Here is a 20,226-nt window from a genome sequence, read left to right on the forward strand (position 1 = left end):
CTGTAAGTTCGCTCATCTTTAGTGGCCAGTCAATAAGAGAGACCTGGAGCAGTTTGTAAAGGAAGAGTGGTCCAACATTCCGGCTGAGAGGTGTAAGAAGCTTATTAATGGTTATAGGAAGCAACTGATCAGTAATCTTTTTTCCAAAGGTGGTGCAATCAAATATTAAGTTATGGATGCCAATAATTTTGTCCAGCCCATTTTTGGAGTTTGGTGTGACATTATGTCCAATTTGCTTTTTTCCCTACCTTTTTTGGTTTAGTTCCAATACGCAAAGGGAATAAACGTGTATAGCAAAACATGTGTTACTGCAATCCTTTTTATGTGAGAAATTCTATCTATCTATTAATCTAATCTATCTTTATTCATAAAAAAATATTGGTGCCTGTTATGGGCTGTAATCTTTTTGTTTAAACTGGATATTTCTGTCCCCCCCCATTAGATACACACATTAAAAGTTCTTGTGAACCTGTCTGCAAATCCTTTGATGACTACACATCTCCTTGCTAGTAAGGTAAAATGTTTAATTTTAATATTTGTATTGTCTTTTGCACAGTGTAACTTGCAGCAGAGGTTGCAGTAACTCTGTCTCATACATATTTTTACAAATACTTAAAGGACATCTGTAGTGCTCAGAACTTATCCCCTATTCAGTGGATAGTGGATAAGTTATAGATTGCGGTGGTCTGAGCGCTGGGGCCCCCTGCAATCTCCTTTACAGGGTAAGTGTTAATAGTCGGCCGCGGCGATCTCCGCATGTCTGCTATTAACGCCGGCCCCCAGCTACAAGAATCAGCTGGGGGGCCAGCTGGTATGACGCAGGCTTAAGTCGGGAGCCTGCGTCATACCCCGTTAACGGCACATGGACGAGCATAGACGTCCATGGTCGTTAACAGGTTAAGCATTAATATGAAATTGGTTCCCCTTTGCAGTTCTAACAGCTTCCACTTCTCAAAAGACTTTCTCCATGATTTTGGATTCTGGGAATTTTTGCCCATCCACCCAGAAGAGCATTTGTGAGATCAGATGCTGATGTTGTATGGGAAATCCTGGCTTGCTATCTCTGGTCTAGTTCATGCCAAAGATGTTCATTTAACCCCTTAAGGACCCTTTTTTTGCAATTCTGACCACTGTCACAGTCTGGGATGCTTTTACCATTTATTCTGATTCCAAGATTGTTTTTTCGTGACGTATTCTACTTTAACATAGTGGTAAATTTTTGGCGTTACTTTCTTAGTGAAAAATCCCCACATTTTATGAAAATTTAGAAAATTTAGCATTTTTCGAACTTTGAAACTTTCTGCTTGTAAGGAAAATGGATATTCCAAATAAATTTTATATTGTATATTCACAAATACAATAGGTCTACTTTATATTGGCATCAATAAGTTGACATGTTCTTACTTTTTGATGACATTAGAGGGCTTCAAAGTATAGCAGCAATTTTCAAAATTTTCACAAAAATTTAAACATCTGAATTTTTCAGGGACCAGTAAGGTTTCAAGTGGATTTGAGGGTGAGAAATGCCCCATTATAGAATCTGCACCCCTCAAAGTGACATTCAGAAAGTTTGTTAATCCTTTAGGTTTTTCCCAAGAATGGCAGCAAAGTGTAGGAGAAAAATCAAAATCTCAATTTTTTTACACTAACATGTTCTTGTAGCCCAATTTTTTTTTTTCATTTTTAAAAGTAGTATAAGGAGAAAAAGTCCCCCATAATTTGTAGCCTAATTTCTCTCGAGTATGGAAAGACCTCATATGTTGGCATAAAGTTCTCTGCGGGCTCGCAACATGGCTCAAGAGGGAAAGAGCAACTGTGGGATTTTTTAAAACAAATTTTACTGTCATGGTTTTTGGGGGCCATGTTGCATTTAGGAAGCCCCCATGGTACCAGACACATTCTCTCTCCAAAAGCCCAATGGCTCTCCTTCTCTTCTGAGCATTGTAGTGCGCATGCAGAGCACTTTATATCCACTTATGGGGCATTTCCATACTCGTGAGAAGTGAGGTTACATTTTTTTTTTTTTTTTTGGGCGGGGGGGGGGGGGGGGGGGGGGGGGGTGGGTTCCTATTACCACTTGTGAAAGTTAAAAATTTGGGAAAACACCAGCATTTTAGTGGGAAAAAAATAAATATATATTTCATTTTCACGTCCAACTTTAACGAAAATTCTTCAAACACCTGTAGGGTGTTAAGGCTCCCTATACCCCTTGTTACGCTCCGTGAGGGGTGTAGTTTCCAAAATGGCATCACATGTGGGTATTTATTGCGTTTATGTCAGAACCGCTGTAACAATCAGCCACCCCGTGCAAATCACCTCAAATGTACATGGCGCTCTCACTCCTGAGCCTTGTTGTTCACCCACAGAGTATTTTACGTCCACATATGGGGTATTTCCGTACTCGAAAGAAATTGTGTTACAAATTATTTTTTTTTATTTTTTTTATTTTTTATTTTTTTTTACTACTTGTGAAAATAAAGTATGGGGCAATGCCAGCATGTTAGTGTAAAGAAAAAAAATAAAATAAAGAAAAAAATGGTGGGGCGGGCAAACCTCCAGCTATTGCAAAACTACAACTCCCAGCATGCCCTTTGGCTGTCCGTGCATGCTGGGGGTTGCAGTTATGCAACAGCTGCAGGCACACTGGTTGCAAAACATTTGAGTACTTAACTTATTGTTTCCCAACCCGTGTGCCTCCAGCTGTTGCAAAATTACAACTCCCAGCATGCATGGTCTGTCAGTGCATGCTGGGAGTTATAGTTTTGCAACAGCTTGAGGCACACGGGTTGGGAAACACTGAGTTAGGAAACTGACAATGTTTCCCAACCAGTGTGCCTCCAGTTGTTGCAAAACTACCGCTCCCAGCATGCCCAGACAGCAACTGGAGGAGACCAGTTTGGAGACCACTGTGTAGTGGTGTCCAAACTGTAGCCCTCCAGATGTTGCAAAACTACAACTCCAAGCATGCTCAGACTGCCTAGGCATGCTGGGAGTTGTAGTTCAGCAACATCTGAAGAACCACATGTTGCCAATCTAAAACTCCCAGCATGCCTAGGCAGTCTGGGCATGCTTGAAGTTGTAGTTTTGCAACATCTGAAGTGCTACAGTTTGGACACGACTGTATAGTGGTGTCCAAACTGTGCTCTTCAAGATGTTGAAAAACTACATCCAGACATGCTGAGAGTTGTAGTTCTGCAACCAGTAGAAGGGCCAGATGTTACAGAACTACAACTCCTAACATGCCTGGACAGTCTGAGTATGCTTGGAGTTGGAGTTTTTTAACATCTGTAGGGCTACAGCTTGGGCACCACTGTATAGTGGTCTCCAAACTGTGGCCCTCCAGATGTTGCAAAACTACAACTCCCAGCATGCCCAGACAGCCTTTGGCTCTGGGCATGCTGGGAGTTGTAGTTTGGCAACTCCTAGAAGGCAGCCGTGAAGGTCACTTACCACGGATCTTTACTGCTGCCTTCACCGCTGCTCTGCCACCGATCCCGCCGCTGCCTACGCCGATCCCGCTGCGATCAACTGTTCCGCTGCCTCTTCCTCGTGGACTCTGGTAATCGCCGCCATATCTCCCCCCCCCCACACCGCTCTGCCTGACATCCAGGGACGGGCAGAGTGGGGATTTCAACTGCTTGCTTTGTGTGTACTGGGGCACAATCATACTTGAACAGAAAGACCATTGCTTTTCCCAAACTGTTCCTACAACTATGAAAAGCATACAATTGTCCAAAATGTCTTGGTATGCTATTTATTAGGATTTCTCTTAACTGGAAATAAGTGTGTAGCATTTTCCTCCTTCACCACACTTTACAGTTGACACAATACAGTAAGGGTGGGTTCACACTATGTTTTGGACATACGGGTACTGGATCCATCTTGCAGGAGTGAAACCGGGCACTCCTGTATGCCAGCTGGCCCCCGACCCCATCTCATTCATCTGAATGAGCCGATAGGAGTCAGATAATGACTCCGGTCGGCTCATTTTTGCCCCGTATCCGGTTTTCTGACCGGACCTAAAACCGCGGTATACCGTTCCCTGTATGTTCTAAAAATAGTGTGAACCCACCCTTAAGCAGGTGGTCTGCCCCTTTTGTAGCTGAGTTGCTCTTTTTTCCTAGATGCTTCCACTTTTCAGTAACAGCATTCTTACTTCATGGAAGATATTCAACAAACTGGCGTGTTGCATCAGATTACAGTGCTATGCTGGAATTCATGTTTTCACAAATGTTGGTAGGTGCTGGATTTTATACTACTGTGGTAATGGGACTGAATGAAACACCAGAATTCTGTGTTTTAGAGGTGTCCCAATACTATGGTCCACATTATGTATATCATGGAGGTGGCCACGGGATAAAAATGCCGGCAGTGCTTGTTTAACCCCTTCCCCAGGTGATGGGAACATGACAGTGGCCTGTGTCACAACCAGCAGATGCCAGGTGCTATCAGGTGACATCAGAGACCTCTCCGATGCCCATCATTTAAATGGTATAATGTTGTGATCAATAGTGATCACTGCATTTAAACATTAAATACCGGTTTTCCCTAGTGTCCAGTGGTGCCATCGGCGGGGTGATTACATTACAGGGTGCCAATGGATTGCTGGGGAAGCCCGAGGCCTTAAGTGTCCCTCTGTGTCGTCCCTGGCTTGGTAACAACTGCAGGTTTCATTTGCCAGCAATCGAGCGCCAAAAACCTAGATCAATGTAATGCAATAGCATTACACTGATCTGTGTCAGGCATCTAATGATTTACAATAGGATTTTAGGGGACCAAAAAAAGTTAAATGTTAAGGGCGAAAGGTATACCTATATGCATTTGTCCCACTCCCCTTCTGACTCGTGCTCAGTAGCTGAGCGTGCCTCATAGCGGGGTGATCCCAGCAGCTATCAGCCGCTAGGACCCTTGGCTAATGCTAGCAATCGCTGATTGCAGTGATACGCGGCCTTAATGCCTTAGATGCTGCTATCAAAGATCCCAGTTTCTAAAATATAGATAAGAGTCCCGGCAGCTCAGTGGAGCTGATCGGTACCAACGGGATAAAACCACGGTGTCCCGATCAGCTGAGAGGACGGCGGGAGGGCCCTTATTGTTGCTCTGAAGATCCAATCAGCCATATCAGGCTGGAGCAGAGCACTGATAACAATGATCAATGCTATGCTATGGCATAGAGTTGAACAGTGTGTGTGCAGTCAAAGAATTGCATGTTATGGTCCTCTACGGGTAGTTAAAAAAAAAAAGTTATAAATGTTAATTTTCTCTAATAAGTTTGAATCAACCCCCTTTTCACATTAACATGTCGTATCGTCTTGTGCGTGAATGTCCGAACTATAAAAATATAACGTTAAACTGTACAGTCAATGGCGTATACATAAAAAAAAAAAAAAAAAATCCAAAAGTCCAGTATTGCGTTTTATAGGTCACTTTGGATACCCTAAAAGAAAGCTATCAAAAAGTCCCATCTAAACAAAAATGGTACCGATAAAAACTATATAGATTACATCGCAAAAAAAATTGACCCCTTACACATCCCCATATAAGGAAAAATAAAGTTATAGGGGTCAGAAGAGGATTTTTTTTAAATGTACAAATTTTTGTAACAAAAGTTATAATTGTTTAACAGAAGTAAAACTAAATCATACTTGTATAACTTGGGTATCATTTTAATCGTATGTGCGTAGAATCTGAAGCCCCCCGAAATGTACAAAATGGCTTTTTTTTTTTTTTCTCCAATTTTGCCCCACAATTTCTACCTGGAAAAGAAGGGTGATCAGTGGTGTATTATAAACCACCAATCACCCTCTGTACTGTACTGGGAGGTGGCAGTGTTGCCACCTCTAGGACAGCTGTGATTGGCCGGTCAGAGCGACCGCACCAATCACGGTAGTATGGGGAGGAGGGTGAGGAGCATGTTACTCCATTCTGCACACCATTTTCTTTTCATCTGGTGAGCAGGACGGAGCCCCGTGCTGCTTCCCCCCCCCCCCCCCCCACTCAGAGAAAGAAAAGTGCCCCTTGGCACAGTTTATTTTTTTTATTTTTTTTTTATTTATTTATTTTTTTGTGCCCACATCAGAGATTAGGGACAGTTAAGATTATAGGTGCACCGAAATGGAAATTTCAGAACCGAAACGAAACCGAAATAAAAAAAAAAAATGTCCGGCCGAAACAGATACCGAAAATGACTTCTCCCCGTCTTCTGGTAAAATGCAGCGCTCCGCTCATTAGATTAGATTCCCCCACATTAGATTGCCAGCTCCCCCACATTAGGTCGGGAATTCCCCCACAATAGTAGGCAGCTCCCCCACAATAGTAGGCAGCTCCCCCACAATAGTAGGCAGCTCCCCCACCCCCCACATTAGGTCAGCAGTTCCCCCACAATAGTAGGCAGGTTCCCCAAACAATATTAGGCAGCTCCCCCCCACATTTGTAGGCAGCTCCCCCCCAACAATATTAGGCAGCTCCCCCCCAACAATATTAGGCAGCTCCCCCCCACATTAGGTCAGCAGTTCCCCCACAATAGTAGGCAGGTTCCCCCACAATAGTAGGCAGCTCCCCCCAACAATATTAGGCAGCTCCCCCACCCCCAACAATATTAGGCAGCTCCACCCACAATTGTAGGCAGCTCCCCCCCCCCCACATTAGGTCAGCAGTTCCCCCACAATAGTAGGCAGGTTCCCCAAACAATATTAGGCAGCTCCCCCCCCCCCACATTTGTAGGCAGCTCCACCCCAACAATATTAGGCAGCTCCCCCCCCAACAATATTAGGCAGCTCCCCCCCACATTAGGTCAGCAGTTCCCCCACAATAGTAGGCAGCTTCCCTCCACCCCACAGACATACAGCTTCCAGCCATATACAGTGTATGGCTGGAGGCTGTATGTCTGTACTGCTGCCCCCACAGTGTTCCGGTCACCGCTCCTCCGGCCCGGGGTTAAATCTATTTCTATGGCCTATGGACCATAGCAGTAGGTGCCGGGACCGGAGGAGCGGTGACCGGAACACTCAAGAAGATGACGCGCCGCCGGTCACTTACCAGGCCCCGGCCAGCGCGCGTTCTCCTGCGACGATCTGCGGTCCTCCTGCGTCTCTATGGTTGTACGCACGGGACGTCAGTGACGTCCCGTGCGTACGACCATAGAGGCGGAGAAGCAAGGGACCGAAGGAGCATCGCAGGAGGACGCCGGGGAATGGTGAGTGACCGGCGGACATCCTTATGTCCCGAAAAGATTTTTCGGGACACAGGGATGTCCGGGATAGGAATACTTCTTTTTATGTGCCCGGGCCGGCTCCCATGTGTGGCTGCAGGCAGGGGCCGACCAGAGCATATAAAACCTAATACTGTATACTAAAAACCAGGGGGCCTCCAGCTGTTGTGAAACTACTACTCCCAGCATGCCCGGACAGACTTTGCCGGTCCGGGTATGCTGGGAGTTGTAGTTTCACAACAGCTGGAGGCCCCCTGGTTTTTAGTATACAGTATTAGGTTTTATATGCTCTGGTCGGCCCCCGCCTGCAGCCACACACGGGAGCCGGCCCGGGCACATAAAAAGAAGTATTCCTATTCCGGAGAGCGCACCCCCCAGGTGGTGCGGCCGGACCCCCCACGAGTAGCTATTTTCGGCCGATATATCGGCCGCCGATATATCGGTGCATCCCTAGTTAAGATTATAAATAAATACTTTATTTATTAAAATTTTTTGCACCTATAGGCGGTCCATGCCACAAGCAGCAGGCCAGTGCTGTGTGGACAGACCGTACCTCTGTCTGGGGTCTGCCCCACCGCTGTCAGTGATTCATCACTGAGTTTTTATTTTTATTTTTTTGTTCAGGCGGGGGCTTTTTGGGGGTTTTTTATTTTATTTTTCGGGTTTTTGTGTGGGGTATGTGCCACCAGTCACTGTTCTGGGCTGAGTGGCCAGACCCCCCACTGACTTCTGCGCCCCCTGCTGCCACCAAGTGCTAATCAGTGCGCACACCACTGATTAGATAAACACCAGTGAGGGCGAGGAAGACCCCACATTTTATTATCTTCCTCATCATCTAGTGGCTGGTTCCCAGTTAATGCAGCCGAAATTAGGACATTTTGGTGCCTCGTGCTGCATATGGGCCTAGTTAAAAAAACACTGTCAGGCAATACTGGAGTGGGGACATCCTCTACCAGACCCCACTCTACAGTATGACCATGACAAGTCCCCGGTTTGAGGCCATTCGGAAATGTTTCAATTATGCTGATAATGTGGCGTGTCAAACCCCCCCGAAGTGATCCCGCATATGACCGCCTATATAAAATCAGGCTGGTCATCAATCGCTTTGGGGCCAAATTTTAGGAGGCCTATGTCCCTGGAAGGGAGGTCTCTATTGAGGAGTCTCTCATCAGCTTTAAGGGGACACTCATCTTCCGCCAGTACATTTCCACTAAGTGAACAAGGTATGGTGTGAAACAAAAATAGAGAAAAAAGAAAAACAAAGCCACGAATCCACAATATATATTTTGATCTACTTGCTTCTCATCATGAATTCAAACACTAACAGTTTGTTAGTATACATCTTGATTTTGAAGTACAAGCACATTCGCCATGTCAAGGCCACCTATTTAGAGTGGGTCCCTAACCCAACATTGGCGTAGCGCCGGGGGCGGCCACAACCACCGCAACACCATGCCCACAGGGGGAGCGACCCAGTGGCCAAGCAGCCCCGCTGCTGCCTGACCAAGCCCCTGGCTCCAGTCCACACCATCCCACAGACAAAGCATCACAGTAACAATGACCACCGCAGTGCAACCACACCAATGTGAATACCTACCAAGTGCTTCCTGCCAGAAGGCTGGGAGAATGCTACGGGGAAACTTTTATGCAGTCTGCTGCCAATTAAAAACACCTGGGCCTAATGGGTGGAGCAGAGTGCTGGCTATGAAAGAGGGGACAGACTACAATTGTAAAACAAAATAGAGAGAAAGACACAGCTGCACATCAACAATATGTATTTTGATCTACTTGCTTCTCAGCATAAATTCAAACATGAACAGGTTGTTAGTATACCTTTTTGATCAAAAAGGTATGTGTGAAGATTATAAACTTGCAAGTGTACCCTGAGTTACTCTTGCAAAGTCTATACGTGTACGAGGGACGAGATTGCCGTATTGAACCCCCAGAATGTTCCCCCACTCTGGGTGTTAGCGGGAAAATCGTTTGGGACCTTTTGCACCCATTGCTGGATAAGGGTTACCACTAGAGATGAGCGAACTTACAGTAAATTCGATTCGTCACGAACTTCTCGGCTCGGCAGTTGATGACTTTTCCTGCGTAAATTAGTTCAGCCTTCAGGTGCTCCGGTGGGCTGAAAAAAGGTGGATACATTCCTAGGAAAGAGTCTCCTAGGACTGTATCCACCTTTTCCAGCCCACCGGAAAGCTGAACTAATTTATGCAGGAAAAGTCATCAACTGCCGAGCCGCGAAGTTCGCGAAATTTACTGTAAGTTCGCTCATCTCTAGTTACCACCTTTACGTGGATAACTCTTTTGTACGGTCCCAGTACGCTGGCAAAAAAGGGACATTCCTCCAGTTCCAAGAGGAAGTTCTAAAGACCCTAATCTTTGGTGCCCGCTAAAGAGCTGGCCAGAGCACCTCTGGAACCATGGGCCCCCTGGAAAGAAGGGACGATCCCAGAAAAAATGCAATGTGTGTCACAGGAGGGGGGGGGGTATACAGAAGGACCCCACCAATCAATGTGACACTTGCCCCGATCATCCGGGCCTCTGCATTAGAGATTGCTTCAGGGAGTATCACACTGCTATGGAGTACTAATTTTTTTTTTTAACCTTTTCCCTAATTTTAATTCCCCAGAATTCTACTCCAATGTACCAGTCCAGAGTCCATTGTCTTCCGAATTTTAACCCCACCCCCCCCCCCAAAAAAAAAAAAAGCCTCCTTCCCAATACCCCTGATAAAATAAATATATCATTTTATTAATAAATAAATAAATAAATAAAAAAAATAATATATATATATTATAAAAAATAAATTATATATATAATATTTTTTTTTTTGCGGGTCATGGGACACAGTCAACAGCATTAGGGGTTTGCACTTGAGGTAACAGAATAGGGATGGCCACACACATCACATTCCCAGTCTGATTATTCAAAGCATAGGGTTTGGGGCGGGCATCATTTTTTTTTTTTTTACTTTTGGCTATACTCTAGGTCCTGAAAATATCAGTAATAAAATAGCATTTTTCATCTTTCCCAAACTACACTTCATCCATTCCTGGAAAATAAATTTGGGGAACATCAGCCTGTTCCAAATGTCCACTTCATCCCTATACACCTTCCCTAGGGGGTGTACTGTTTGTAATAAGCTCACATGTGGGTGTTCCTTCCTTGTATTTTCCTCTGAATGTATGTAACTGTTAGGTCTGTAAGATACATCGACCTCAAATGCGAAGAGTTCTCGCTCTGTCGTATTTCCAGGCGACAATTCGGAGTCACATGTTAGTTGTTCCCAGAATGATGAAGCAGAGCATAGCTTGAAAATTGCAATTTGCAAAAGCTTCATCCATTCCTGGAAAATAAATTTTGGAAACCCCTGTACGTTCAAAATGTCCTCTTTACCCCTATACCCATTCCTCAGGTGGGTAGATTCTGTAATGGTGTCACATGTGGTTGTTTCATTTTTGTATTTTCCTCTGAATGTATGTAACCGTCAGCTGCTGATATACCATAGGCCTCAAATGCAAACAGACCTGTATGACTTCTGAGCCTTGTTGTGCACCCACCCAGCATGTTACCCCATATGTGGCTGTATTTCCATAATCGGGAGAAAAATCCCTCAAAAACTTGTAACCCAATTACCCCTTGTAACAACATTACCCCTTGTGAAAATGTTAAAAATTGAGTAACCCCTGAATTTTAGTGTAGAAAAAAAAATGTAATTTTTTCTTTTTATGGCCAACTGTTCAAAAAACCTGTGAAGTGTAAGTACTCACTGTACCCCTTGTTACCTTCCTTGAAGGGTGTAGTTTCAAAATTGTGGTCACATTGTCTTTTTTTTTTTTTTTGTCTAATGTTATGTCTGAACCTCTGGCATTGCAGTGCAAAACACCACTTTAGGCCCCAACTCTCATTGGTGCGGTCTCACTCCTAAGCCCTGTTTTGCATCTGCAGAGTACTTTACAGCCATATATGGGGTATTTCCTTATTCTGGAGAAATTGGGCTACACATTTTGTGGAGCTTTTTTTTTTTTTTAATTTTTTTTTAATTATAACTACTTGTGAAACTAAAAAAATTTGGGTTATACAAGCAATTCAGTGTTAAATCTAATTTTTCACTTTTACAGCGCCTACTGTTCGAAAAACCTGTGAGGTGTAAGTACTCACTGTAACCCTTGTTACCTTCCTTGAGGAGTGTAGTTTCTAAAATGGTGTCCTGGGGGGGGGGCGGTGTTCTGCTGTTCTTGCACAATGGAGGCTTTGTAAACGCACACGGCCCCCGACTTCAATTCCAACAAACTTCTCTCTCCAAAAGCCCAATGGCGCTCCTTCTATTTTGAGCATTGCAGTGCACCTGCAGAGCACTTTACATGCACATATGGGGTATTTTCTTTCTCAGGCAAAGTTTGCACTACAAATTCTGGGGTCAATTTTCCCCTATTACCCCATGTGAAAATAAAAATTTGGGGTAACACTATCATTAGTGTTAAAAATCACATTTTTCAAATTTACGTCCCACTGTTCAAAAAACCTATGAAGTGTAAGTACTCACTAACTCTTGTTATGTTCTTTGAGGGGTGTAATTTCCAAAATGGTGTCACATGTGAGGGGGGGTTTTCACTGTTCTGGCACCATGGGAGGTTTGTGAACGCACATTGCCCCCAACTTCAATTCCAGCAGAATTCTCTCTCCAGAAGCCCAATGGCGTTCCTTCTGATCTGAGACCTGTAATGTGCCAGCAGAGCACTTTATGTCCACATTTGGGGCGTTTCCTTAATCGGGAGAAATCGGGCTTCAAATTTTGGGGGCCATTTTCTCCTAATACACCATGTGAAAGTGAAACACAAAAGTAACACAATAAGTTTGTGTTTAAATATCAAATTTTTCATTTTCTCATCAAAGTTCAACGTAAACCTGTCAAACACCTGTGAGGTGTTAAGGCTCACTGTACCCCTTGTCACATTCCTTGAGGGTTGTAGTTTCACAAATAGTGTGCCATGTGGAGTTTTTTTTTTTGTGTGTTCTGGCACCATGGGGGCTTCCTAAATGAAACAAGCCCCCCCAAAATCCATGACCACAAAATTTGCTCTCCAACATCCCACAGTTGCTCTTTAGCCATGTTGTGAGCCCGCAGAGCACTTTAGGTCAACATATGAGGTATTTCCTTACTCGAAAAAAAATTGGGCTACAAGTTTTAGGGGGCTTTTTCTCCCTATACCCCTTGTAGAAATGGGGGGGAAAAATGGGGCGAAATGAACAAGTTAGTGTAAAAAAAAAAAATGGGGATTTAGATTAATCTTTCACCTCCACTTTGCTGCTATTCCTGTGAACAAACTTTCTGAATGTCATTTTGAATACTTTGAGGGTGTAGTTTCTATAATGGGGTCATTTATGGGGGATTTCTCACAGAAAGGACCCTCAAATCCACTTTAAAATCTGTTTTCTTTTCAGGGACCAGTGTTGCAATTTTCCAAATTTTCACAAAAAATTCAAGCTATATTTGAAGCCATGTAATGTCTTCAAAAAGTAAAAACATGGCAACTTTATGATGCCAACATAAAGTAGAAATAGTGGGGGATAAGGATTTAGACTGGTTTTCCCTGTCTAAATTTGTCGCACAGAAAGTCACAGACAATGGACGTAAATGTACGTCATGGTACTTAACGCACCATGGTGTACATTTATGCTCCGTCATGACTGCAAGCACTGGACCGGTGCATCGTGCGCGGCAGGTCCCGGGTGCAATCAGCAGCCAAAGACCCGCCGATAATGGTGGACATCCGTGATCGCGTGGATGTCTGCCATTAACCCCTCACATGCTGTGATCAATACCGATCATGGCAGTGCGGTACTTTGAATGGATGATCGGATCGCCCGCAGCGCTGGCGATTGCTCTGTGCAGCAATGATGGAGCGCGGTGCCGCAGCAGTGATCCATCATCGCCGCACAGAGCGAGTTTGCTCTGCACGTAATGACGGGCAAAACAGGGGCTGGAGCATTGTTACGTTGCGGCTCCCCCCCCCTCGTGATGTCATGGGAGGGGCGTGGCGGTCGTCACGCCCCCTGCCATAGACTTGCATTAAGGGGACGGGCCGCGATGTCATGAGGGCCGGAGCCATGACGTTACGCTGCTCCGTCCCCTGTATCGCCCATCATTACGCACAGAGCGAACTCGCTCTGTGCAGCAATGATAGCGCAGTGGTGATCCCGGGGCTCCCCAGCAGCGGGACCGTTGCGATCTGACATCTTATCCCCTATCCTTTGGATAGGGGATAAGATGTCTAGGGGCGGAGTACCCCTTTAAGGTCAAAATGGGCTTGGCCCTGAGGGGTTAAATACACAGCAAGTTCACGTTCTACTAATAGTTGCACATGGATATTATTTAAGGAGTAATAATTGTCTCTTTGCAGGCACCAGCATCGCTGACATTTCTCTTTGACAGCAGCATTAATATGGATGTTCTCATAAGAGCACTGACATTTGCAGCAAATCTTTCTGAGAACATGAACAGAGAACAGCAATACAATAAGCAGTGTGACTACAAAGAAGACTCACTCTATGCAATTATGTTTAAAGATCCAGCTCTACTTCAAGGAAATATTGCACCATTATTATTACTTCCTGATACAGAAGTAAAAGAACAAGCCAATAGATGTATTAAAAGACTGAAAAATTAAATACATAATTTTTTTTTTTTTTTTAGTCTAACTCCAGTAATAAACTTTATTAATCATCATGTAATTTGAATGTTACCACTTAACCCCTCCGGCATGAGAGAGCTACATATTTGACAAAAATGCATAGCATGTCTATTTATAGGTGGTGCAAAGACCTTCACCAAATAAACCTGCTGTTAGTGCATCTCTAAACTAACAATACGGAGCCAACAGAGTGCTATTCCCATTTAGGAAAGGCATGGTAATGTGCGAGTATAGGTTATCACTTATGATTTGTAGTATAGGACTGCATTGGGATCCCTGAGGACACCCTCAAATACTTGGGGGCTGTATAAGGTATGTTGCAGGAGGTCACAAACTATACCTACAGATCACGCTTATCCTGTGCACCACTGAGAAGACTGCTTTTGCCTCAAGTGTAAGTACTATGGCCATGGTCTGTGTGAAAGGACAAATGTGGTCCGGCATTACTATCCCCAATATGTATCAAGGTGAGTCCAGGAGGCGTGCACAAATAAACAGCGGTGGTGCTCTGAGTAACATGGCAACGCAATAGGCAAATATAAGGCAAAATTACTCTGCAACTCCCCAATGCTGATCAAAGTGTGGACTTTCATCCAGTAGACAGATCATGGCAGGGGATGGAAAAGATGGTGGCAAGGGGTACTAGTGAAACGGTGCAGTTTCATGTCTTCGTGGCACTTCTTCAAGCCACACAGATGCCGCTCCACCTGTGCACCTAGCTAATACGCCAGGTGAGCAGAAAGACCGGGGCAGGGCTACATTCAATATGAGCATGTAAGTTTAACAAAGAAATGTAACAAAACATTATGCGGCACGCATAGCTCAATTGACACAGGTGGCTGCGGGAGGGGCTCCTAGGAGCCGATCCTCCAACCTCGTCCACCTGACACCCTATTCCTATATGGCTTTGATGTGGACGACTGGCCCTATGGGGACTAGGGTTCCAAGTTCTGCATTAGTTGCGCTGTACTCACTCTCTCTCTGGCGTCGGGTTTGTTTTAAATTCTCTTTACAATCTCCTTCTTCCCCTCTGCTCCCTTTCCTCTCTAACCCCTCTTTCCTTCCTGGCCTACATCGCTCTTCTTTTCAATGGTGGATTGATAACAAACTGGTGAGATTGCATGACCTTCGTGATGGCCGTAGTTTACACACCATCCTCTCCCTTCAGTCCTCTAAAGGTTTACCTGATCGGGAGACGTTCAGGGCTCTTCAAATACTCTCCTTTCTTCATACACTGACAGACAGGGTCCCTTATACTTCTCCCACCTTTCTAGAGGCATTCCTTCTATATAGACCTACAGCATCTGGACTCCTCTCATTACTATATGCTCACCTCAACAGCCCACCTCCCGAGGGGAAATTAAAATTTATGGAGGAGTGGGAGGGGGATCTGCATATAACTTTGACATCAAACCAATGGTCGGACTGTTGCACTACACTTAGTAAAGGCAGCTGGCAGGTTTCCATTGCAGAGACGGCTTTGAAGGTCCTACACCGTACTTACATGGTTCCCACGAGACTCCACGCTGTCTTTCCGGAGTGCTCACCACTGTGTTTTAGAGGCTGTAACCAGAGGGGTACGATGTTTCATGTGTGGTGGGGATGCCCCACGGTGGTGGGCCTCTGGACGAGAGTGTTGGATCTTATTGTATCTCTGATCCCGGGTACTGTACCTCGAACTCCAGAGTTCTGTCTGTTGGGACATAAGCCTTCTAGAATGCAATTTCGTATTTTCCGCTTTACCCAATTTATTATGATGGCAACTAGGATTTATATAGCCTCCCAATGGAAGCAATCTAGTCTGGATTTTTCTAGAGTGGTTGATCGAATTAATGTGTTAATGCTTAATGAGAAACTGATGGCTATCAGGGAGGACGGGGTGGAGGCATTTGAATTGTTGTGGAAACCCTGGCTTGATTCTAACCACTGTCCAGTCCGTCACTGTCTCACCACTTACTGATCTGAGGGGGGGGGGAGATGGCCTTGTGCTATAGGAGTCTGGCTATGTATATGTATGTTCATTTAAATATGCAGAAATGTTTTACTTGAGCTCTGCCTTATATAGCAGTTCAATATTACTCTGTCATTATTATCTACCTTATGCTGTAGAAGTACCTATGGATTTATTTTGGTCATTCCCTTCCCTTTTTTCTTTTTTTGTTGTTTTCCTTTATTATTATTATTTTGAGTTAAGGCTGTTGTGGCCTCTGTTACTGGTTATACTAAACTGATATATTTGTACTTTGACTTCGTGCAACAATAAAGCTTCATGGTTTGATTATTAAGAAATGTAACAAAACATCATAGAAAAACACTCAAATGTCTATCATTGAGACCAGCTGGTCCCAAGGCATTCAACTTGATAATGGGATTCCTTTTGTAACAACATGCAATGTCTGTCTCCTCCCTGTTTAGGAACGCTTACTATTTCTAGTCCGACAAACCTGATACACCGGCCATTAGGCTGGGTTCACAGCACATTTTTGCAACACAGTTCTCTGCATGCGTTTTCAATTTTAAAACCGTACTAAGCCATATTAAAAACCGTATGCATTGACTCTCCATTGAAAATTGAATGCCAAAAGGTTGTCTGTTTTGCATCCTGTATGTTTTTTTTTTTTTTTTTTTCCTGTACCCCAAACCGTAGCCTACCACGGTTTTTGGTCTGGGAGAAAAACTGTATTGAAACGTAAACGGTTTTTTTTTGTTTCATTTTTTTACATGAAAGTCCGTAGGAACCATCCATACGGTTTTTGACTTTGCACAGTTTTTTCTTGGAATTTCAATCAAACAAGTGAAACTTGTTCATAATGGAATGAAAACTATTCATAATGGAATGAAAAGTTAAAAACGTATAAGTTTTAAAAAATGGATGCAACCTGACATCATTTTTCAAATGGTATAAGTTTTTCAACCGTGTATGGATTAAAACTTGTACATACGTTGGGAGACAGTTTAGTGAGGTTGAGGAATGTGTTTTTATTTTCTTAATTTTAAATCAAAAACCTGATATGGGAACTGTTTTGCAAACACATGGCGTGAACCCAGCCTTACCCCTGTGGACATTTTGCATCTGGGATATAAATCTCGGAGTTCCGTGTCCTGTGACAAGAGAGCATAAATGCTCACACGTAGAGGCATCTTTTTGCTTTCCCTATAGAGAAGAGTCCACAGGGGCAGATAAGGGCATAAACGATGTATATTGTGCGACAGGTGATCAGATAGGGAGTCACCTGTTCGTTACTACCAATAAACATGACTCTACTGTTAATATTTAAGGAGCAATGGCCACATGGCTTATTACCTTTTTGGAGCTGTTTTAGTTAACCAGTTTTCTTTTTTTTATCAGAAGGGGAATTAGTCAATTTTAATTTATCACCCAAAATGTTTTTTTTCTCTCTGCAAGCTATAATTGTTTTCGTAGCTACTAGTTCTTTTAAATCAGGATCTGATTCCAAAATGAACCACTTCTGAAAATGGCAGTTTTAATAGTTTGGTTCATGTTGGAATTGGAGAAAGAGAACATAAAACGTTTATTTGTAGACTATTTGTTGAGTTTATGCGAGAGGAGATTACTGCGATCTACCTTTTTTTTTTTTTTTAGCTTTGTTGAAAGCTTTTTCAACATCACTAGGGTAATCCCTGTCAGTCTGACTTTCAAATCTTTCACCTGTTCTAAATAACTGGCTTCATTGCTGTTATTACATTTGTGTTAAAAATTGGGAATAGGAGATACTGTTTTTTGCACTGTGTGGGGTGGTGATATGGATTTTCAGTTACCTTGTAACTATCTTACTCCTGGCCAAATCATCAGAATGTGTACACCAAAGTAAATCAAACTGGGCCATGTGAGTTTCAAATACTTCAAACTTCTGCTTGCTCTTCTGAGCTTTATTGCAAAACATTCAAGCTTATATCACCATTGCAATTAACATAAGTTCCCACCCTCACTGGGGGGGGGGGGGGTGTAAGAATAGCTGTGGTATAAATGGCCATTTTATGTTACACACACACACGCTAGAATAGTGTAGGAGGGCATTTTTAGCTGTACTTTTACGGAAGTTGGAGGTAGTAATTGTATTGTTAACAATGGAAATGTTAATATCTAAAAATTGTAAGATGTGACCTCCAAAGCTGTAAGTGAATAACATTCTCTCTGTTAGTGGCATAGAGATGTTCTACGAATTCTTTAAAGGTATTCCCCAAACCCTCCCACACTACAAAAGCGTCATCAATGTAGCGAATATTTTGATGTTTTTAACCCCTTAACGACGCAGGACGTATATTTACGTCCTGTGCCGGCTCCCGCGATATGAAGCGGGATCGCGCCGCGATCCTGCATCATATCGCATCGGTCCCGGCGCTCATCAACGGCCGGGACCCGCGGCTAATACCACACATCGCCGATCGCGGCGATGTGCGGTATTAACCCTTTAGAAGCGGCAGTCAAAGCTGACTGCCGCTTCTAAAGTGAAACTGAAAGTATCCCGGTTGCTCAGTCGGGCTGTTCGGGACCGCCGCGGTGAAATCGCGGCGTCCCGAACAGCTGATCAGACACCGGGAGGGCCCATACCTGCCTCCTCTGTGTCCGATCGACGAATGACTGCTCCGTGCCTGAGATCCAGGCAGGAGCAGTCAAGCGCCGATAATGCTGATCACAGGCGTGTTAATACACGCCAGTGATCAGCATAGGAGATCAGTGTGTGCAGTGTTATAGGTCCCTATGGGACCTATAACACTGCAAAAAAAATGTAAAAAAAAAGTGTTAATAAAGGTCATTTAACCCCTTCCCTAATAAAAGTTTGAATCACCCCCCTTTTCCCATAAAAAAAGTGTAAAAAAAATAAATAAAATAAACATGTGGTATCGCCGCGTGCGTAAATGTCCGAACTATAAAAATATCATTAATTAAACCGCACGGTCAATGGCGTATGTGCAAAAAAATTCCAAAGTCCAAAAAAGCGTATTTTGGTCACTTTTTATACCATTAAAAAAATTAATAAAAAGTGATAAAGTCCGATCAAAACAAAAATCATACCAATAAAAACTTCAGCTCACGGCGCAAAAAATGAGTCCTCATACCGCCCTGTACGTGGAAAAATAAAAACGTTATAGGGGTCAGAAGATGACATTTTTAAACGTATAAATTTTCCTGCATGTAGTTATGATTTTTTCCAGAAGTGCGACAAAATCAAACCTATATAAGTAGGGTATAATTTTAACCGTATGGACCTACAGAATAATAAGGTGTCATTTTTACCGAAATATGCACTGCGTAGAAACTGAAGCCCCCAAAAGTTACAAAATGGCGTTTTTTTTTTCCGATTTTGTCGTGCATTTTTGGGTAAAATGACTAAGGTCACTGGAAAGTAGAATTGGCGACGCAAAAAATAAGCCATAATATGGATTTTTAGGTGGAAAATTGAAAGGGTTATAATTTTTAAAAGGTAAGGAGGAAAAAATGAAAGTGCAAAAACGGAAAAACCCTGAGTCCTTAAGGGGTTAACAAAGGGATTCAGAGACTACCCATCTCCTCTTGAAGGTAGCGAGGAACAGATTGGCATATGTGCAGGAGACCGGCGTGCCCATAGCTGTGCCGGTCTCCTGCCAATACCATCTGTCCTCAAACCTAAATGTATTGTGGGTCAGGATAAAGCGCAAAGAATCAGAAATAAAACTGAGAAAGTCGGCCTTGTCAGTACTAGCAAGAACTTCAGTGACAGCCTGTACACCTGCATCGTGTGGGATGTGGGTGTACAGGCTCTCAACATCAATGGAAGTGAGACTGTACAAATCCTGCCAATGAAAGCCACTAAGCTGCTCTAAATGATCGTCGGTAATGTAAGTAGGTGTACACTTTAACATTGGACGAAGAAGCCAGTTGGTATATTTGGAGAGGGCTTCCTGCATGTAGTTATGATTTTTTTCAGAAGTAATACAAAATCAAACCTATATAAGTAGGGAATCATTTTAACTGTATGGACCTACAGAAGATAAGGTGTCATTTTTACCGAAAAAATTACTGCGTAGAAATGTAAGCCCCCAAAAAGTTACAAAATTGTGGGGTTTTTTTCTTCCATTTTATCGCACAATGATTTTTTTTTTTCGTTTCGCCGTAGATTTTGGGGTAAAATGACTGATGTCATTACAAAGTAGAATTGTTGACGGAAAAAAATAAGCCATAATATGGAGTTTTAGGTGTGAAAGTAATTATTTTTAGAAGGTGAGGAGGAAAAAACAAATGCAAAAACTGAAAAACCCTCCACCATTCCATGAAAATGTTAGCCCATGGCCATAATCAAACTTGTCTCT

The 20,226-nt window shown here is 43.4% G+C and overlaps 1 protein-coding gene across 2 annotated transcripts in view; it reads left to right on the plus strand.

Moving 5' to 3' along the window:
• The window catches only part of ARMC10 (armadillo repeat containing 10), a 52,678-nt gene extending 38,788 nt beyond the window's left edge, over positions 1–13,890 (plus strand). Inside the window, exons 5-7 of one of the 2 annotated variants that reach the window (XM_056573496.1) lie at positions 443–514; positions 4,125–4,236; positions 13,624–13,791. In XM_056573496.1, coding sequence (XP_056429471.1) covers positions 443–514; positions 4,125–4,236; positions 13,624–13,652 — 213 coding nt within the window. In that variant the 3' untranslated portion in view covers positions 13,653–13,791. Of the gene's footprint in view, positions 1–442; positions 515–4,124; positions 4,237–13,623 lie in introns of both variants that reach the window. The other variant, XM_056573495.1, reaches the window with a different exon arrangement.
• Positions 13,891–20,226: the final 6,336 nt, after the last annotated feature.

The sequence above is a fragment of the Hyla sarda genome, chromosome 4, assembly GCF_029499605.1.
Source record: "Hyla sarda isolate aHylSar1 chromosome 4, aHylSar1.hap1, whole genome shotgun sequence".
Taxonomy (NCBI): domain Eukaryota; kingdom Metazoa; phylum Chordata; class Amphibia; order Anura; family Hylidae; genus Hyla; species Hyla sarda.